At 48.7% G+C, this 21,143-nt stretch overlaps 1 protein-coding gene across 2 annotated transcripts in view; it reads right to left on the reverse strand.

Annotated features, from left to right (window-relative positions):
- shn (zinc finger protein schnurri) overlaps window positions 1-21,143 on the reverse strand; it is a 150,647-nt gene that overhangs the window by 37,703 nt on the left and 91,801 nt on the right. The window contains exon 1 of one of the 2 annotated variants that reach the window (XM_037425037.2): window positions 11,090-11,735. The exons of the other annotated variant lie outside the window; for it this stretch is intronic. Within the exon in view, the coding sequence (XP_037280934.2) occupies window positions 11,090-11,320 (231 nt within the window). The 5' untranslated portion in view covers window positions 11,321-11,735. Of the gene's footprint in view, window positions 1-11,089; window positions 11,736-21,143 lie in introns of those variants that run through there. 2 annotated transcript variants of the gene reach the window in all.

A 21,143-nucleotide genomic window follows, 5' to 3' on the forward strand; every position in this document is an offset into this window, starting at 1 on the left:
CAGTACTTGCCCGGCTGCTACCAGTTCTGGCTAACATTTCCTAGCTGTTGGCTAATGTAAGCTATAATGAATTTCCAATACGACAGAGGTGCTATTTTGAGCATGCACAGTCAGATTCCGCCATTTCGTCGCGTTCCATAACGGCGGCAGGATTTCGAACTGGACAACACGGTGGCATACGGCAGTGTTCCAGAAGAGGAGGTACGAATCGCAGCTCGGCTGTCTAGCCGCTTCTTAGCAGCTAGAGGTCACGTGACTTGACGGAAACGTGAAGTTCTACGTCATACAACTACCACCGAATTTGAATTAAAGGCAAGCTTCGGCGTTATGTTGCACGAATATTGCCATTTTGCCGCTGTAAGTGCTTCACCTGAGTTCCGTATTCCTAGGAAGGGGGGGGGGGGGTAATCTACGCTTTGCCACTTCGTGGTTCTCGCCAGGATAACCCACTCCGAGGCGCTTCGCGATACTCGTCAGGGTATACAGCGACGCGATGTCACAAGTGATCACGTTATTAAGAGGTACAACTAAACTGTCCCTTCCAGAATTGCACCCCACCACCTACGGAAAATGCTAGCTAGCATCAGCAAATGTTGGTTATTTCTGTAATAAGCCAATATTGCCGTCATTCAATCTCACTTCAAGAGTTTAGTCGTATACCGCTTTTTTTCTTTCCTGCTGAATATTCGCTCTGTTTGGCAGCCAGTTGAGAGCCGACGTAGTGCGCGGAGCTTTTCCCACAACAATGAATGCAATTATTCACGTGAGCTACAATGCCAGGCGGTATTTTTCCTTTAAAACAAAAAAAACCTTTAAAAGCACGTGTATTAGAAGTTGACCTTCGTGTTATCTCGGGAAACAGATCTTTGTGCAGGTGCGTCTTTTGTGCCTCGTTTGTCATTGAGAAAGCGCAGTGTCGTTTTTATTTAATTTTAAACCGTCCCTCTCGTTATATATTCCTGAAACTTTATCACTTCGTAAATATGTGCAGTACTATCAACTTTTTGTTGGAGATATAAATTAGGCAAATTCATTTTACCGGTAACGAATGCTACACGTAAAACAGCGTTATCATAGGCGGCGTCACCTGTCACAAAAAAAAAACAGAGAAAAGTGGTGATAAATCATAATAAAAAAGGCTGCTCCTTTTAGACAAGGTTGGTGAAAAGCCGCGGATAAACTGCCGGCACAGTCGATATTCATGAGTATGCATATTCAGTCGAGTCATATTCACACTGGTCGCAGTCACGGCTCGTACAAGCAAGTCAGCGAAAAAGAACGAGTGACTAAGGAAGTGTGAACACAACACGGGCGCTCATGTTGTGGCCACCATTTCTTAAGGCCTGACCACACGTACCCGTCGCAGCGCGTCGACGCGTGTCTTTTTGACGCGGCGTCTAGCTCTCTCTCAGAGAAAGAGAGAGAGCGGCTTCATATAGCTACAGGGAGAAGGCGCGGTGTCAGAAGGCCTCGCGCTGCGACGGATACGTGGGGTCAGACCCTTAGTCCCTCGTTCTCTTTGCACTACGCTCGGAGGCAGTTTCGCAGCTGCTGCGCCAGTTGTCACGTGATCACTTAAGGCGGTGGCGAGCTTTGTGCTGGGCGGAGCCTACACGCCGCGACGGCGCTTACCACTGTTCACAAACACGAAATAGGTCTACTCCCGGCTACGAATGCTTACCGTAAAACTTGCTCATTTCTCAATCCCATTCCAGCCACGGTGGTCTAGTGGTTATAGTGATAGACTGCTGATCCACCGGTTGCGGGATGGAATTCCGGCCACCGCACTTGCCATGGAGGCTAAGTGGATTGAGCCCCGTGTACTTAGATTAAGGAGCACATTAATAAGGAACTTTACGTGGTCGAAATTTCTGGAACCCTCCACTACGGCGTCTCTTATAATTATATCGTGGTTTTGGGACGTTAAACCCCAACAAGTAATTAATCTATTCTGCTCAGTCGCATCAAAAGTGTACGCTACAAAAGAGGGAGCTTGAACTGCAGTAAGTACCACGGCTGCTCAGGATAGCAAAGCACAACGAATGCATGTCGCCTTCGTCACTGTAAATATTGGTACAATGTTTAAATGGTGCCAGCGTTGTGAGCGCCTCAGCGAAACCAATGCGATGGTCTACACGTCGAATACGATTAAAACAGAGGGGAACCACGAAGCACAAAGAAATAAAACGACAGGACAGGCTGGCACTTGCAAATGATCAAAAGCATGTTTGAAAGACTAACTTACAACCTTAAGCAAGCACCGTGCGCCTTGGCGACCACCTTGTGCCTCAGCGAATGCAGGTGCGATCTTTCGCCTCCTACAGTAAACTACATAGTATATATATGCTCCGTTTCGTCAACCATTTTCTTCTATGGACATGGGGATATTTTCCGTAACAAGCTGCGTATTTGGATATTCCAGTCATTATGTCACGCTAACAGTGTTGTGTACGTTATTAGGCAGTCTACTTTAATCTTGGGTAGCTATTAGTTTACGATAGGCTAACGAAATCATTGCCTTAGCGTTTGTCGACAGTGCGAATACGTCATGTATATGCTTAGCTAACCTTTTGGGTGCGCGCTTGTGTGTTCCGAAAATAGCGAAAGTATTGTAAGCAACGCCCACCCTACAAACTCCTCTCTAAATCTGTCTATTGTCCTATGGTATTCTACTGCCACTGCGCTCTCGATGTTCGTGGCGTCTTAAGTCGGAATAGCCTTTTTTTTTCTAAACATTTTATTTTTTTCTTCTCCGAGATATGTTATATTAACCCATATATGCCCAGTGTATGTAGGACGCTGAAACTTTTCCGTGTAAGTAGGATGTTTTCTTTATTATGTAAAAAACCTAGCGCTACCTAAGGTGTGTCTGTGATGCCCTGTCCTCATCACATGCAAGTCTAGGTGATCGCTGTGCTACAAATAGCCACGTGCTTGCAGTCGCAAAATAGGTATTTCGCGGGCGTGTAGCTGAGGGCCATATACCGGGAAAAAAATTAATATAGAGTCAAATTGTTATCGATGCTCAAGATATTTTTGTCAATTGTTTGTCAGTTATAATGCGTGCAGTAACTTTCGTATGACAGTGATAGGCGCTGATGTTTCCTTCGCGGTGAGTCAAACATCGGTGTCCCACATATAGGACGGCTCCAAAACCAATGTTCGAAAGAGTTCTTTTTTTTTTTTTAAAAAGCCTTATTCTGTGTTATGAGTTCGTAGAAGCAATGATTTCAGGGAAATAAATGAGTTTTGTCAATGTGGGTTAACGCAAGTGAACGTCTGCTGCGGTGGCGCAGTGGCTGCGGTGCTCCGCTTCTGCATATAGCCTCAGAAATTAGCCGGCGGCGCGCTTTCAGCTAATCTCGGAGGCTTTGGTGTGTGGCTCTTACGCATGCTCCACATTGCCGGGAATGCTGAGTGACGTCACAAGGAGGTCGAAGAGCACGTGCGCACAAAACGTTTAGGGACAGCCTGATGACATAGCCACTGCACTCTGGAGACTCTTATACAGCATTGAAATGAAGACCATCCCTTGTGAGCTATGTTGAGGTGTCGCTCCCTGAAGCAGACAGTTACGGGGCTCACTTTTCTCTTCCTTTCTCTCTTACAACCACTTAGAAGACGCAGTTCCGGAGACCGAAACTACGTTGAACGTGGTGCGTGTGCTGTACAATTAGTTACCGTGTCGCCACAGCGCTTTGAGACAATATGGAAATGCTCGCAGGCGCTACGCAATGCGCAATTTCGCTCACAGTATAAATGGAACCGCTGAAACGTACATAATCGGGCGCCGTGTTGCTGTTCAAAAGAGGTTGCGAAACTCGCGCACAGCTGCCGCGTCGACTTCGAACAGGTGCACCCGCTGGCAGCGGAGTAAAAAAAAATGTGGACAATAAGGAAAAAGAAAGAGAGAAGGAAAAAGTCGTGATGAGGTGAGGAGATTGTGCCGGCTAGAAGACATTGCGAATTTTCCGATAATTCACCGCAAGTTGCTTTGCTAAGAAGAAACGCACCACACGTGGTGCCCTCTCGTCTGCTTTGACGCTCAAGTGCACGGTGGCCGAGAAATGTTGACGTCACCAGTAACTGCCTAGTCTGCCCTCAGTTGGGAATATAGTATATATATATATAGAGAGAGTGACCTTCGAATTTACCTTAGGCATCTGTCCCCGCGATACCTGACGCAGCTTTGATATACAGGGCTAGCACAATGCACTATTCATTCTTATTGAAAAGGCTGTACTTTCACAAGTATCACACGTACATACATACGTTCATTAAAGAGAACTCTCATTAATGTTGCTTCTAACAAAAAAAAAACGAGCCTTTAACATTCCCACTCGTTTCCTTTTACAGGAAAGACAGAGGAAAATAATTCCAATTTGACCAATTGTATACATTGCCTACAAAGTTCCATGTGCCCCTTTGGAGATGCCAGACCATAATCGAGCTCATTCCACAAATTCCGTAACATAGTCCTGTGAATCGTCTGCACAAAAGCACTGGTGCGTTCTTTGGGCTCTGCTAGCCATTGCAGTCGCGGGGGTACGCAAACAAGCTTCTCAACGTAACCACACAGGAAGTATAGTCGCAGCGCGTTAGATCAGGTGATCTGTAAGGCCAGGGTTACGAAGGTATACAGGGCACCGATGCGCCTAACCGAACAATAAGTAAGTTCGTCATTTATGTACTGACGAAGCAGGATGCGGGTGTGCGATAAGGTATGTGCGAGCTTGGCGAGTTAGTGCTCCTTTTTGACAGTTTTGAAATACACAGCATATTCAAAACGAACGAATCATTTATGCTAGTCCGCATAAGTGAATCCAACTAGCGTTTACATGATCACAGTCAGTCAGATTGGCCACCCATCGCTGCAGATACACCAGCGCCTGCGATGCAGCGCTTTTAGACTTGAAATTGATCGCCGGTTCCGAAGCATGACAAACATGTGTTTACATTGAAAGAGGCTGGCGATTCGGAGCAGATGCAGCAGTTTCTACGAGGTATTGTTTACGTTGCAGCTCGTCGGGGCCGAACATCAATCAAGGTTACGACTATCTATGGCGCAACAGCATTGTCTCCAGGACTCGTATTACAGAATCGTCAAACTATCGCGACATTTATTCGTTGTCACATTTTACGAATCACGTAACACAGTGGCGAATGATTAGTATTTCTGTAAGCGAATGTATGCAGGAATATTCGGCCTTCCTGCGCGGCTCTTTGAGCCATGTCCGGGGCTGACATATTCAGACTGATCTGTCCCATTATCAACTGGAGGCTCTCCTCTGCCTTCTTCGTGCGTGTAACAGGCCGTCGTTCGAGATCCATTATAGTGTCTGTGACATCAATCACTTTTCGAAGGCGAAAATCAATTCAGAGAAGGTAATTAGACAAGCACACTACTAGTATATATCTCTGTCATAGGCAAATATGAGCACATTTTCGAAAGGCAGTAAGTATACACTGTAATGCCGCTTTGAGTGATTTCACTGCGATTACTCACCGTACACGTATGTTCTAGTAGTGCGGTTAAATTGTATATAGACAATTTACATGTCCTAGAGCAGAATCATTTTTTTTTCCTCCCTGCATCTCTCCCTCGGGAGGGAGTGACGGCACCATGTTGATAGTTGGGGCCAGACAGGAAGTGATATTCGAGTGTCATTTTGTGCTTTGTAGGCCGAGTCAAAGAATAATTATATAAAATTAAATAACAACATATCCACAAAGTGAATGATGACGAGCGGGGTGAAGCGTTTGTCCATCTGTCTGTTTGTCTGTTCATCCGTCCGTCCGCTCCTATAAAACTAGAGCGCGAATCAAACGGGCGGACGGACGGGTGGACGCTGCGCCCACTCTTCATCATTCACCCCGTGGATATGCTGTGAATTTCTTATTATACGAAAACCCCTACCGCCATCTAGTGATATTATTTCCAAGGACATTTACACGCAACGCCATCTAGCGACGAATTCTTAAAACTATCTAGAAGTGGCTACTACTACTACTACTACAAGTAGAAGTGGCCACTACGAGGGAACGAGCCACACCTATAAGGCTTCAAACCACACCTATAACGGCCCACAGGTATAAGTCTATAAAGCCCCCTCTAGGGGGGGGGGGGGAAGGGGCACGGGACGGCGTGCCATCCCCGGGCTACGCCACTGCACCATGTCATTGTTTAACGTGTACGCTCACCTCGCCCCTATCGAAATTACCACGTGTTAAAAACCAGCGGGAAAGGGGGGAGGGTGGCTTATATACAAGAGCTTTGTAATCTACAGTGTCAGGGGGTTATCGTCCGACGACAGGCCGTGTGGCGTCTCTCCACCTTTTTTATTCCCCGAACAATCCAACCGGATTGCGTCAGCGCAGAGATTCGCGCGCCGCGGTTCTTACGAAGTGAAGCGCCGCTGTCGACGCTGCGGCCGGATCTTGCGACATATGCACGGTCAAGCGAGATGGACAGGCGACGGAAGCCGCAGCGCTCTGCGCGTACTGCCGTGGCGACGACGGCCTATCGCACGCTGCGACAAGAAACAAAAAGTTAACGAGGGAGACGCGTACACAAACGGAACGACGCCACGGGGAGAGACGTGCGGATGACTCGACCTCTTCTGGGACGGCGACAATGCCGCGGCATGGAGATGCATCTAAGATGTAGCGGTGCCCACGCGCCTTGCGACCTACAGCGGTCGTGACGCGCGCGGAAATTAACGGGCACCCGACGCCGGGAAGAGAAGAGAAAGCGTAGGCTCGCACAGTGAAAACAATACGCGAACTTTGGAATGAGAAACGAAAAATTTCCGAAAGGCGAAACAGTGACGCACTGTGCATCCTTTAAAAATTAATAGTTTAGCCTCATTGGCTTGCCTTGTTTCTGAACGCCATTATATTGCAAGCACCCGTGCTGTGGTGTATATGTATACTTAGGTGTCCCGATTATATCACACTGCACGATTTAAAGAAAATAGTAACGACGTTACGCGAATGAAACCTATATGTAGTTCATATTGTTCCCGGTATAGTGTAGTATCCACTACAATTTTTTTTTCGTTAAGGAGAATTATTTAGTCATCATTATAATTCAAACTAAAAATATTTGCCTTTTTATCCAAATGCCAATGAGGCAGGTCTGCGCATATTAAAACAGCATCTGTTCGTGCATTTTTCAGCAACGTAATAATTGCGTGGCCCGGTAGCAATGTGAAGAGAAAAAAAAACAACTACGAACCCCCTCCCTTCCCCCACCCTTCCCGAAATTTGTATGGAGATGTGTGTGCTACCGAGGACATGAATAAAGAAAAACGTTTTTCGAGGCCTTTGACAGGTGACCCCCCTCCCCCCGTAAAACATTCATGGCTAAGGGCTTGGTACAGACGGCCTTTGTCGTTTTTGGACGTAAGACAGAAAAAAAAGGGAGGGGGGGGTGCATACGTTGTAGTGTTATTAAGGCGAAAGCCTTATTGATACCTCATCAATACGGCAAATCTGACCCTCGGCGTCGTCGAGGACAAATGATGCAAAAAAAAAAAAAGTCATAGCGTGACGACGTCACAGATCCCGCAATTTGTGACGTGATCATGACGTCGAAAGGTTTCGTCAGCCGGGCAGGTGAGCCGCCCGTTCCGGGGAGGTCCGCGAGAAATGGGCTGGTGTCCTTTCACGACATAACGAATCATTATAAACTAGAGCGGAGGTTTTAACGACCCCCGCATAAGCGGTTGACTAAGAAGCAGGAACCAGTGCGTCTGGAGAAAACTGCAGACGCGACGTTTTCCCAACCCTTACGTGTTGAACGAAATGTACCCGCAGGAGATAAAGCCGCAAGGCAAATGGTGCCAGGCTGTGGCAACATATGATCACATACTTTTGGAATGTAGCATAGTGCCGCCGCCGGTGGATATTATGCGTGATCCCTTTCTTGAGCACAGGAAGGCCGTGTTGACCAGATCTGACCCAGTCGTCCAGTTAAGGCTCGTGGAGTGGGCAACACAACACGGAATCACCCGCAGCTGGTTTATGACGAAATAAAGTTTTACTATCCATCCACCATGACGTCGCAGATTCTGGTGTGACGTACCACTCCACGATGCCGTTGTAGCGCCCTCCTTTGGGCGACGAGCAAAACAGGAGAGAGTGCGACCTCGTGAGAAGGAAATGAAGACGGCGCTTGGCAGTGCGGCACGTGTTACCAGCTTCCTTATACATCTACTCATAGGAAATAAGAAATGGCTTTCACATTTGGAGTCATCTTATGTGAATACACAAGGAACCCAGTGAGTTTTTTTTCCCCTTTTCACTCCAGCTGCGGCGATCAAGAGCACAAAAGAGAGTGAGAAAACGTTTATAACCTTCGAATTTGACCAAAAACCAAACTACATTTTGGTGTTCCCTGGCGTCATATAAAACCGAAAAATGTGGAGAAAGCTTACAGCAAGATCGTATATACGAGCTCCTGGCGCAGCCTTCCCCCACCTGGCGGAGACCAAAGAATAGCGCGAAAGACGGAGCTCGAGCAAAAAAAAAAAAAAAAAAAAACGCAAATAGCAGCTCTATTTGTTCCCTTCCTTTCTCTCCCGGCATCAGTATTCCGAGAAGGACGACATTTTATTCAGAAACGACAAACTTTTATTTGCAAATGTACGGACTGTATTTACACGAGGAGAAAAGAAAGCACTTGCGCCACGGAAATATGATGACCAGCTGCTACGACTTAAGTGGCGAAGAACAGGCTACACTCGCGGTCAAGCGGGTGGTGCTTGTATTTTATTGAGTTGTCACCGAGTAGAGACGACATACAATCAATTTTCTGCCATAGGTCTCGAATAACACTGATACGGACAGCGAAAGGCGCAGCTGTAACCCAACCAACTTTAAAGGCGCTCCTGGACTGCGTAATTGTACGTAATGAAAAAAAAAAGGATAAAGCAACCAGCCTACCCCTTCTGCTTAACGTTAGCCTTTCCGTGTATGTGCTAAGGCAAACAAAAGGCGCTTTCTATTGAACTAACTGGACGGATGGCTCTATTGTTCACACGCGCTGCTACGGGCAAACATTATACGAGCACGCATGAAGGAGCCCTTAAAAATAAATCCTGATGTTGAAACTCTCGCAACTTCTCGGCTGCAAATGCGTAGCCAGCATTTGCGTCCGCTAATATATAAAGTGCTTTGGTTCTCCTATAACGTAAATGACAGAATAATAATAAAAATAGAACATTGGTGTTTACTACGAAGGTAATGGATCCGGATGGACATTGGCAACATGCTCTCTAATAAAATCTACCATTATTTAAACGCTTCTTTAAAGAAAAAACACAGTAACACAAACACACAACGCCACTGTGGATCAGTACGGCTCTCGGCTGCTGGACCGAAGGTCGTGGGTTCGATATCGGCCGCGGCGGGAGCGTTTCGGCGGAGGCGAAATGGTAGAAGCCCGTGTACCTTGTGATGTTGCTGCACGTTGAAGGACACCAGATGATCGAAATTTTCGGAGCCTCCCCCCCCCCCCCATTCCTCACGATGGCACCTGTTATAGTCATATCGTGATATTGGTCCGTGAAACCACACCTATTATTATTATTAACACAAAGAGACACGTTGAGTCATACCTGTCCGAAACAATCAGCTGTCTTAAATTCATACAGAGTCTAAGGAAATCACTACCTTTTCTTCATTTTTTTTTATTGTGTCCATGGTAAGGTGGCCGAGGACTAGTTTAATTTTCGTAGCATAATTACAGCTCAGCATTTTTTTAATTCTTGTGTACACATGCGTCATGTCATGAGAAGCAAACAGCTGCTTACTTCAGCGTTTCTTCACTGCATACTTTGTGTACACAAGTGTCACAATAAAAAGTGAATAGCTGTTCAGGTTCGAGTTATTACCGCATGTAACGATAACAGCACCAATTCCGACAGTTACAACTTTAACGAAGTACGTTAACAGCTATTAGTAACAGTACTTACTGCGGTTCTACGAGCCGTTACCACAATATGATGGGGCACCTCATAGCGGAAGATGCCAGATTGATTTCGACCCCCTTAAAGCTTACTAAAGGGCACCAAAACAAGTCAACACGGGCACTCTTTGCGTCTCACGCATACCGAAATGCCGCGGCGGGACGCGGATCTGGCTTACATGGCGCAACAACTTACGCGCTAAGCTGTATCACGGCCCGTTTTTTTTTTTTTTTTGTTTGAAAGCGATTGTGTCAGAAGACATATTTCGGGTATAAGCAGTGAAATCTGTCCCAATCGAACGGCCACATTCCAACTGACGTTTCTTTCCACCGGCTCATCTTGTTGACTGCAATGAGGCGTCGTGTATGAGGAAAAAAAAAAGTGCTGCTCGTTATGCCCAACCGGATGCGATGTAGCATGCATTTCGCGAGTGCTCGGCGGAGCAGAGGTAGAAAGAGCCATTCGTAATGAACGTTACCAACACGAGACGGCATTCAATACCAAGCATAGCAACACTGAACCGTAACCTGCACCTTGTTGACACGTCGCTAATCGTGAGTAACCTCGGCAAGTGAACTACTGTATACTGAGGCAGATGTTCAAACACGAGGAAAAGATGGCGCTTCAAGCGTTCGAAACAAACGGCTCAGATTTCAGCGTTCGACATATATGCGAGAGAGTTCTGCGCCACAATTAAGGTGTCACTCCGAAGCTTCAACTCCCTCGTACCTTCTCCAAGGAACGTATGCATGCGCGCGCTACCTACTGATCCCTTCGAACGCTCCTAATCCTCAACAAATCGGCGTTCGACGGCAAACGCACACGTTATTTTGTTTATCACGTGAACTCCACGCACTGCCACCACCGTAAGCACCACATAAACGCACACGCCACCGGACCTTCGCTGTTGCAATCGCACAGGCTCAACGTACGCAGTATTCAGGCGTTCAATACATCGCAATCTTACTCAAGCTGCAAACAGAAATAGCGTTCATTGAGCTTCAGGAACGTCGCAAACGTCCTGCCACTAGATTCCATATGTCCACGCGTTTCCGTCAAGTGTTACCCAAGGCGTAGCATATGGACGTTCGTATCGGGGTAAGCGTTAGCATACTCACTCCCATCTGGCATTGCCTGCAGTGGTAGTATCCACCGCAGCCTCCATTAGTCATCCAAACGGAGGAGGCCGCCGCTGGCCCAATCACGTGATCGACGTTATCCACCAGCTGAACGGGTTTGGCGCGAGACGACCCCCAAGGTCGGCTCGCCACCACCTCGCCCTCGCGAAAGGGCATGGCTTGGTCGGTGGCGCGAGAGGCGAGGAAGTAAGCCGCGGCCTCGGCCCGCATTTTCTGCGTTCACCACGGCAGCGTCCTCCTCGAACGTCGGCGTTGCGTCGCAGACGCGGGCACAGCTTTCACCACAGAGAAGGAAACGAGAATATATCGGCGCCCGCACTCGCGGAGTCCGCCCGCACGACTGACCGATCGCAGCATTTGCGAACAGCTGTTTGTGTTCGCGGAGCGAGCGGTACGGGGGAGAAGGGAAGGAAATAAATAAAGCGAGCATCACGCATTTCTCGCAGGTTTTCTCGTCCGCCCGAAAGAAAGACGCCAAAGACTGCGCGCGCACACGGACGTACGACGTAGGCGCTACGTCGTTGGCGAGCTCTCGACACGCTCTTCCGCCTGCGCCTATGGCTACAGCAGCAGGGCGATACCGTCCGGCTCGTGTGCTCCCCGGGCGCAACCGACCGATCCAGCTCTCGCGTCAGAGGACTGCCATGTCGCAACCCTCTCGCTACGTCCTTTTCTTTCTTTTTCTCGCAGCACCCTCTTGGGGCGTCCCCGCGCGCTCTTCCCTTTCCCGCCTCCAACGGAACGCAAGCATCAGCCGCACGTGGAAAGGTCGTCGCGTGTTGCGCAACACACCTCGCGGTGATCAAGAGAAAAGAGAGAGGGAAAAAAGCGAAAAAAGAAAACTGCACGCGCTCCCTGGAGATATTTCCACTCCTGACCACGCACGCGGTCGCCTTCGTCGATGACCGAGAGGACAACACGCGCCTGTTTCTGCACCCCTCCTCTCCCGTCCCTTTCCCATTGTTAATAAAGGGCCAACGGCTGGCAACAGAAGGTGACATAACTATGGCAAAAGAGCGTCATAGCGACAGAATAGAGCACGCAAGGCCTTTAGAATTCGCGTTTGGTGCCGACACACATGCGTCATACGCTGACCTCGTAGGTACACGCGCGTTTCGAAAACATATCGGACGTACACAAGCCACGCAAACATTGCGAGCCCCATTCTAATGCTCTCTTTCGTACATTTTCAATGGTGGATCAAATGAAACGATTGATTAGATATGTGGGGATTAACGCCCCAAAGCCATCATATGATTATGAGAGACGGCGTAGTGAAGGACTCCGGAAATTTCGACGACCTGGGGTTCTTTAACGTGCACCCAAATCTGAGCAAACGGACCTACAGCATTTCCGCCTCCATCGGAAAAGCAGCCGCCACAACCAGGATTCGATCCCCCGACCTGCGGGTGAGCAGCCGAGTACCTTAGCCACTAGACCACCACGGCGGGGCAAAGTGAAACGACTACAGGCTTAGGTCGAAAACTCAAAAAAGCAATAAATCCTTCACAAAGTACGACCATTAAATGCGCTGTAGATCCATCTGCTCAGATTAGGGTGCACGTGAAAGAACTCCAAGTGGTCGAAGTTTCCGGAGCCCTCCACTACGGCGTCTCTCATAATCACATGGTGGTTTTGGGACGTTAAAGCACACATGTCGATCGAATCAAATACGTTATAGATACTGCATTGATGTGTGTTGAGAATAAGAGATATGTTAGATGTGATAATTTAAGGGGACAATGGGTATTGGATAGCGAAAGGGTAGTCCAACACCTTAACCTGGTAAGGGCCCGTGGTTATTGCTATCTGTATCGTTCATTACTGTTCAGACATGTTTATTCATGCAGAAGAGGAACATTACTGATATCGATCTCGCATCCGAGGTTTTAGGAATTGATATCGAGGCGTCGACGTCCTAATGCTTCCTATTGCGGTGTCCCTTTAAAGTTCGGTCATGCTGCTTCTGAAAGAGCGAACCCCGCGCAGTCTTTAATCGTCACCCTATAACACTGCCCACCGACGTAATTTCTTGAATAACACTCTAAGTACTGCGCATAACATTCAAGACAATGAAACTACGTACTAAAAGACAGTTTTAGTTTAACACGCGCTACACCTAACGAACTCAACGCGCGGCGCGTTGGGTACGCTAACGGCTGAGGCTGTCGCACACAGCGTTAGTTTGCCGTACGCAACAGACGAAACGTGCGCTTCGGCGTACAAAGACTTGAATTTGAGGGCTGCTCTGCGCCATCTATAGGCGAATAAACGAACTGCAGTAGCCGATGGACGCGTCATTTTTTTTTTTTTTTTTTTTTTGCAGCAGCCATGCCTTCGACGCTCGCAGACCTCGAGATCTCGCGACACAGTCGCCAGTAAGGTACGCAACAGCCGTAGGTGGCGCATAGTCGGCGCCGATATCTAGCATGCGCATCTCTTGCGCGCGTAAACGCATGCGTCTCTCTTAGGTTCAGCGCATGCGCAGTCTTGCTCTCTCTCGCCCTTTGTGGGTGCAAGGCCGTTGCGCGCGCTTAACTAATGGCTCCAGGCGTGTTAAGTCGCTCGAAGGAAACTTTTTGTTGTCTATTGAACGAACATACGGCGTCATGGGTCCCTAACTTACAAGCGAAACGGTTTTGCCTGGCTTGGGCTAGTTGCGTTGGGTGACGAATCGCACGTTTTGTTCTAAATACTAGCAGTAGCACTTCGTCCTGAAATGAGACACCGGGACCGTCAAGTCTTCATTTTTTCTTTCTCCTTGGGCCACCTCCTGCAGCTGTTTTCATCGAACATGCACGCAGTCAATGACAACTGGTAATTGTATACTTAATCTTGCTTTATCTATTCCATGCTTGTACTGCTGTGTTACACTTGTCTTTCATTTATTTGTTTTTCAATTTCAATTTATTTCCATAAGAAAAAGAGGTAGGCTTGAACAGAAAGAGGCGATTCCCACTTGACAAAGATTCAGGCTCCTTTTACAAGGCATACATGAAAGAGATACAATACACAGATATACGTATATACCATATTCCATATCACAGGAAGTGCAGACAATTGGCAAAACAATGCTGCCACAATCGCTACATACATCAAGAAAAAAAAGTAAATACAAATGTAGCTTCGAAACATGACAATACAATTCGTGAGATTTCGCCCCACATCGTTTAAAGTCGTCCCTCTCTGTTACACCAGTAACACAAACAGATAAAAACAGCGACATGGAATGAAGCATTTGACGCTATTATTTCGCTGCAGACCAATTGCGTAGATTCTTTTTTGTTATATTACTAATATCGATTCCTTGTTCAAAGAACATATTTAACTACACCATATTTGTTTTTTGAAAATGGTGCTTGCCAGAGCTCTTTGTTACGCGCAGCATGCTTAACAGGGGTGTTCTGATTTTTAACTATGCTAGGGCTAGCAATACTTGTTTACTATTCGTTGAACACTGTATCTCATAGACCGGGTGCACGAGTAAACATTCGGCATGGAGATAAAATTGAACTTTATGAACAATTCCTTCGTATGTGCATAGTATAGTACCCCGGTTATTTGTCGAGTAGCCTTTTCTGAAGTGTATACTGGTGTTTCAAATTGGATGATGTGGTTGCTGCCCAGACTAGGAAGCAGTAGTTTAAGTTAGGCATAAATAATCCATTTTAATTTTTAATTTTTAAGTATGACGGTGGAAGCGTACAGACTTTGGCCATGATGCCAACGCACTTCGACAGTGATTTGGTTACATAATTAACTTGCGTGTCCCACAGAATATATTTAAAGAGGATACACGCAATGTTTTTATGCAGTCTACAGTGTTAATAGCTGACTGGCCAAGAATGATTTCGTGTGTCATTTCACGTCGAGATTGTTTTGGTGAAAAAAGCACTGCTTTTGTTTTAGCGACATTAATATGTTAACAATTACGACCACACCATGTGCTTAAACTTTCAGGACATTTATTAGCACCTGACTGAAGAGTTTCGAGCTCTGTTAGTAAACAAAATGGTTACATCATCTGCATATATGACGTACTTTGGTTGAGTACTAATTTTAACAATGTCGCTTACGTATAGAATAAACAGCAGTGGTCCTAGAATACAGCCCTGAGGTACTCATGTGCTCGTAGTTTTTAGAGACGATATGCTGTCACCAGAGTACTTCAGTACTTTTCCATCACCTGTCCGCAACCCACTATCGGTGGTGTTGCAGGTGGGAAGTCAATAGCGAGAGTGGTGTATTCAACAACGATGAAGTTTTTCTAGTAGTGCGTCATGGTTTAGCCGATCCAATGCTTTCGAAAAATCTGTGTATACACCAATGAGAAACTGCTTCTTTTCAAACGTCTGTAGAATTATCCCGCGTGCTCAGATTTGGGTGCACGTTAAAGTATCCCAGGTGGTCAAACTTTCCGCAGCGTTCGATAGCTGTGCACGCTGTTGGACATAAGGTATTGGGACTTATAATATACAGGAGCCGCAAAGCTCAGCACCACCCTCCCTACTTTTCCTCTTACCTATGGAACGACATCACACCATCTGAGCTATACTTTGATCACGAAACGAGGTTTTATCAAGTTATGAGAGAGTTAAATCGACATTTCGAACATTTACCGAGAGAGACAAACTTCACAATGCGGTGCAGACATAAGATGAAGCATATCGAAACACGCGGAAAGTAAGGTTTTGTTTTTAGTAAAGCGCATTGTTCAGGCATACACCTCACACGGGGCTAGCGCTGCAGATGAAGAATGCTCTCTGCTGTGGGGGTGCTGACACCCCCCCCCCCCCCTGTAAAGTTGTCTGCGCCGCGTGGCGCACGTGTCTCGCCCCAAGGCTTTATTGCGGTGGTGACCACCGCCGGGCGATAGATGGCGTTGTGTTTGCTTTCAGTACCACTGTTGGTAGAGTGGTAGCGCCGGCGGTGGCCCCTGGCGGAAGGCGGGCCTTGGCGGTGGGCGAGCGTTGAGCGGGGCTCTTCTGCGCGTGGCGGCTGCCGCGAACGGTTGTCTGTAGCGCGGGTCCCCGGTGCTCGGCACCGCGGGCTTCGCGCCGGGGTCCCACGTGGAAAGTCAGGCGTTGGCGACGCCGTTTTGGGTATGTGCTAGTGTTTTGAGTGTGTTAGTGTGTGTTTATTATGTTATTGTGTGTTTAGTGCGTCCCTGCGTTATGTTGTTTGTATGGTAGCGTGTTAGTTGAAATTGGGGTATCATTAGGCGGACGATATCGTCGTCTAAATTAGTTAAGAAATGTATGTATGTGGGTTCGTTGTACCGATCGTGTCAACTGTGTCCGTTCACTCCGAGAGCGTGGCGTGGCGATGCGCTCGTTCTTCTTCGCCGAGACCCCACACTGCAAACGCCTCAACCACGTGAGCGCCATGTGGTCCGTTTCAATCACAAACGCAACTCCGTCTATGTAAAAGTCAAACTTACGGAGAGCAAAAACTATCGCCAGACACTCTTTCTCGGTTACTGAGTAGTTCCTCTCCGCCGGTGTCAACGTACGGCTCGCGAACGCAATCGGTCGGAGGGAACCTCCATGCTCCTGAAGCAAAATTGCTCCTAAGCCCAGGTCGCTTGCATCGGTGTGAATAACAAACTCCCTGTTCAAATCGGGTAGCTGCAGCTGAGCCGTGTTGGCCAGCAACTTCGTGAGGCGACGCAGTGCGGCCTCTTGCTCTTGGCTCCAAGCCCAACGCTCACCATTCCTCAAGAGCTTCGTTAAAGGCGCCTGCACTGCCGCGCAATCTGGAATGAATTGGCGATAAAAATTCACCATCCCCAAAAAGCGCCTCAGCTCACCGACATTGTTCGGCGATGGATAGCTCACTATCGCTTCAAGCTTACCCTTATCCGGCAAAATGCGACCCTCGTCAAGCGTAAATCCCAATAATGTTATTCGGGTCGCCGCTATCTGAGCTTTGTTTGGGTTCAAAGTGATGCCCGCAGACCTCAGCCGTTCTAGAACGTCTCTCAAGTGGCGCACGTGCTCTTCGAACGTTTTCGAGTAAACCACTATGTCGTCTAGATATGCGAGTGCGTGCTGCCACTTTGCATCTCCCAAAACACGGTCCATTAGCCTCTGATACGTAGCGGGAGCGCCCCAGGTAGAGGGGGAACGAGCGCAGCTGTCGTCGCTGTTGTACGAATATGACGCGATGTTTACTGACTGTCCCGGCCGCACTACGCTGGTTAAGCATAGAATTGACACGGGTGATGCACGCCCTTGGAAATGCAATCCCCGACCAATCAGCTTAGCTAAGCGGAAAGCACTAGACGCCGCCTTGGACGAACTCATCGAAACAGGCGTAGTTGAGAGGTCAAACAGCCCATGGGGTTTCCCGGTAGTTCTAGTTCCAAAGAAAGATGATACGTATCGCCTTTGTGTAGACTACCGCAGGCTGAATGAAATTACGAAGAAGGACGCGTATCCTCTTCCCTCCATTTCATCGTTAGTATCCAATCTAGGCGGGGCGAAGTACTTCACAACGCTCGATGCTAGCCGCGGATATTTTCAGGTTGAGATGGACGAGCGGGATAAAGAGAAGTCAGCTTTCACGTGCCACAGAGGACTTTTCCAATTCAGGAGAATGTCGTTTGGCTTGGTGGGCGCTCCCGCTACGTATCAGAGGCTAATGGACCGTGTTTTGGGAGATGCAAAGTGGCAGCACGCACTCGCATATCTAGACGACATAGTGGTTTACTCGAAAACGTTCGAAGAGCACGTGCGCCACTTGAGAGACGTTCTAGAACGGCTGAGGTCTGCGGGCATCACTTTGAACCCAAACAAAGCTCAGATAGCGGCGACCCGAATAACATTATTGGGATTTACGCTTGACGAGGGTCGCATTTTGCCGGATAAGGGTAAGCTTGAAGCGATAGTGAGCTATCCATCGCCGAACAATGTCGGTGAGCTGAGGCGCTTTTTGGGGATGGTGAATTTTTATCGCCAATTCATTCCAGATTGCGCGGCAGTGCAGGCGCCTTTAACGAAGCTCTTGAGGAATGGTGAGCGTTGGGCTTGGAGCCAAGAGCAAGAGGCCGCACTGCGTCGCCTCACGAAGTTGCTGGCCAACACGGCTCAGCTGCAGCTACCCGATTTGAACAGGGAGTTTGTTATTCACACCGATGCAAGCGACCTGGGCTTAGGAGCAATTTTGCTTCAGGAGCATGGAGGTTCCCTCCGACCGATTGCGTTCGCGAGCCGTACGTTGACACCGGCGGAGAGGAACTACTCAGTAACCGAGAAAGAGTGTCTGGCGATAGTTTTTGCTCTCCGTAAGTTTGACTTTTACATAGACGGAGTTGCGTTTGTGATTGAAACGGACCACATGGCGCTCACGTGGTTGAGGCGTTTGCAGTGTGGGGTCTCGGCGAAGAAGAACGAGCGCATCGCCACGCCACGCTCTCGGAGTGAACGGACACAGTTGACACGATCGGTACAACGAACCCACATACATACATTTCTTAACTAATTTAGACGACGATATCGTCCGCCTAATGATACCCCAATTTCAACTAACACGCTACCATACAAACAACATAACGCAGGGACGCACTAAACACACAATAACATAATAAACACACACTAACACACTCAAAACACTAGCACATACCCAAAACGGCGTCGCCAACGCCTGACTTTCCACGTGGGACCCCGGCGCGAAGCCCGCGGTGCCGAGCACCGGGGACCCGCGCTACAGACAACCGTTCGCGGCAGCCGCCACGCGCAGAAGAGCCCCGCTCAACGCTCGCCCACCGCCAAGGCCCGCCTTCCGCCAGGGGCCACCGCCGGCGCTACCACTCTACCAACAGTGGTACTGAAAGCAAACACAACGCCATCTATCGCCCGGCGGTGGTCACCACCGCAATAAAGCCTTGGGGCGAGACACGTGCGCCACGCGGCGCAGACAACTTTACAGGGGGGGGGGGGTGTCAGCACCCCCACATTCCCCCAACCTTAAATCAAACCATATCCCAAAATCGAAAATTAGCTACACAAGCTTTAACAAAAAAATGATATCGCACGACCATAATGTCCTTGCACCACGACACCGCCACTGGTCGACACTGCTGCACTGTCCGGCTAGGCTTCACCTCAGTACCGGCCCCGCAACAGCAACGTTGCCGTCGGCGCGACGATCCTTCGCTAGCGCCGACACGTCTTCCAGTTGCGACCAGCACTCCCGAGGGCGCCGGACTGCAGGCAGTTGCGCAGGTCCCAGGCATCTCCATCGCCCGACCTCACGACCGCATTCCTGGCCAACGACGCTACCGATGTACAGGACAGCCGGCCGTGGATGACATCCCTTCCGCTGAATACATCAATAAAAAACAAAACTCGAAAGAAACAAAGGAGCGCGGCCCAGGGGAGGGAGCTTCAGGCTTTTCGGCCACGTGGTACGGTGGTCAGTACTGCTAGCTAATCGGTGGCAGCCGAGACGACCATCAAAATAAAACAGAAATCACTTTTCCTGACTCGTGCCCACAAGAAAAAAAAAAGTGAGGGAAGCGGAGCGCAACACCTCAACGCCACGATCCACCTAGCTGTGCCACGTGCGACAGGCGGCTGCGTAGAGCCTTAGGCCTAATGAGTCGCACGGCAACAACCGGCATCCACCCAGCACCCAGCCTAGGCGCAGAAGAGGCAGCCGCGAGGAGACGTCCACTCGGTGAGGTGGCCCTATCGCTCGCCGCACACAGCAGCTTACCGAGCGATCGGCGTCCACCGCCCCGGGCGGTGTCACGACGCCTCGGCGTCGAGCCGCAATACAAGTCAGCAACGACGCCCGGCTCCCTGAGCCAAAAGAGATAGAAGAAGCTATTCACAGAAAATCGGACCACCCACGAGGCTTCCGTACTCACTCGCTTCGGGCCTGGCCTACAAACCACGTGCTCTAGGCCTTGCTCACCCCAGGATGCGGACCGCATGGCTCTCGTCCTAATTCAACAACGTTTTTGAAAACTAACAACAAAAAATAACAACACTTGCGAGCAAAAAAAAATAAATAGAAAGTCAACCTGCCGACAAATTGAAACACGTTACAAAACCAATCTCCTCGCTTCTCAACAAAGCACACCACCGACGCTAGCAAAGAAGTCCCCCCTAGGCCTACTCTACTCAGGCTCTAACAAAATCCCTGTACTGAACCGCAAAAACTGTCGTCCGATTCTCCAAGAGCTCCACGTTGGGCAGCCAGTGTGGGGTCTCGGCGAAGAAGAACGAGCGCATCGCCACGCCACGCTCTCGGAGTGAACGGACACAGTTGACACGATCGGTACAACGAACCCACATACATACATTTCTTAACTAATTTAGACGACGATATCGTCCGCCTAATGATACCCCAATTTCAACTAACACGCTACCATACAAACAACATAACGCAGGGACGCACTAAACACACAATAACATAATAAACACACACTAACACACTCAAAACACTAGCACATACCCAAAACGGCGTCGCCAACGCCTGACTTTCCACGTGGGACCCCGGCGCGAAGCCCGCGGTGCCGAGCACCGGGGACCCGCGCTACAGACAACCGTTCGCGGCAGCCGCCACGCCAGTGGTGGTAACTTTTGGGGGGCCTAAGTCGCCAGAACGCTTCCTAAAAGTCGTCAATTTCAGCCAAAAGTCGCTAAGTGATGATGATGATGACGTTTTTCCTGAGTTTTTAGTTTTCGACTGGATAAAGCACGTTAAGGGATTATTTTTAAACAATGATTTAAATAAATTTCTGCTGTGGTGAATAAAGTGAACAGTCAAAATAAAATAATCATTTCTAGTGTCGGACTGCGCTGTTCAGTTTTGGTCTGGACAAGCAACTCTGGGTCTGCCGGGAGACGTGGATTGCGCGGAATAAACTTCTAGGTCTGAACCACAGATCGGAACATGGAGGAAGGAAAGACAGGAGGGAGCGTTGCGCAACTCGATTGAAGCCCACCAAGTCGGCCCAACAAGTGACCAAAACGTCAGCGCTCGCGGTAGGTTTTAGTTCTCTCGGCGCTGTTCCGTCTTTGAA

Source organism: Rhipicephalus microplus, chromosome 5 (genome assembly GCF_043290135.1).
Source record: "Rhipicephalus microplus isolate Deutch F79 chromosome 5, USDA_Rmic, whole genome shotgun sequence".
NCBI classification, from domain to species: Eukaryota; Metazoa; Arthropoda; class Arachnida; order Ixodida; family Ixodidae; genus Rhipicephalus; species Rhipicephalus microplus.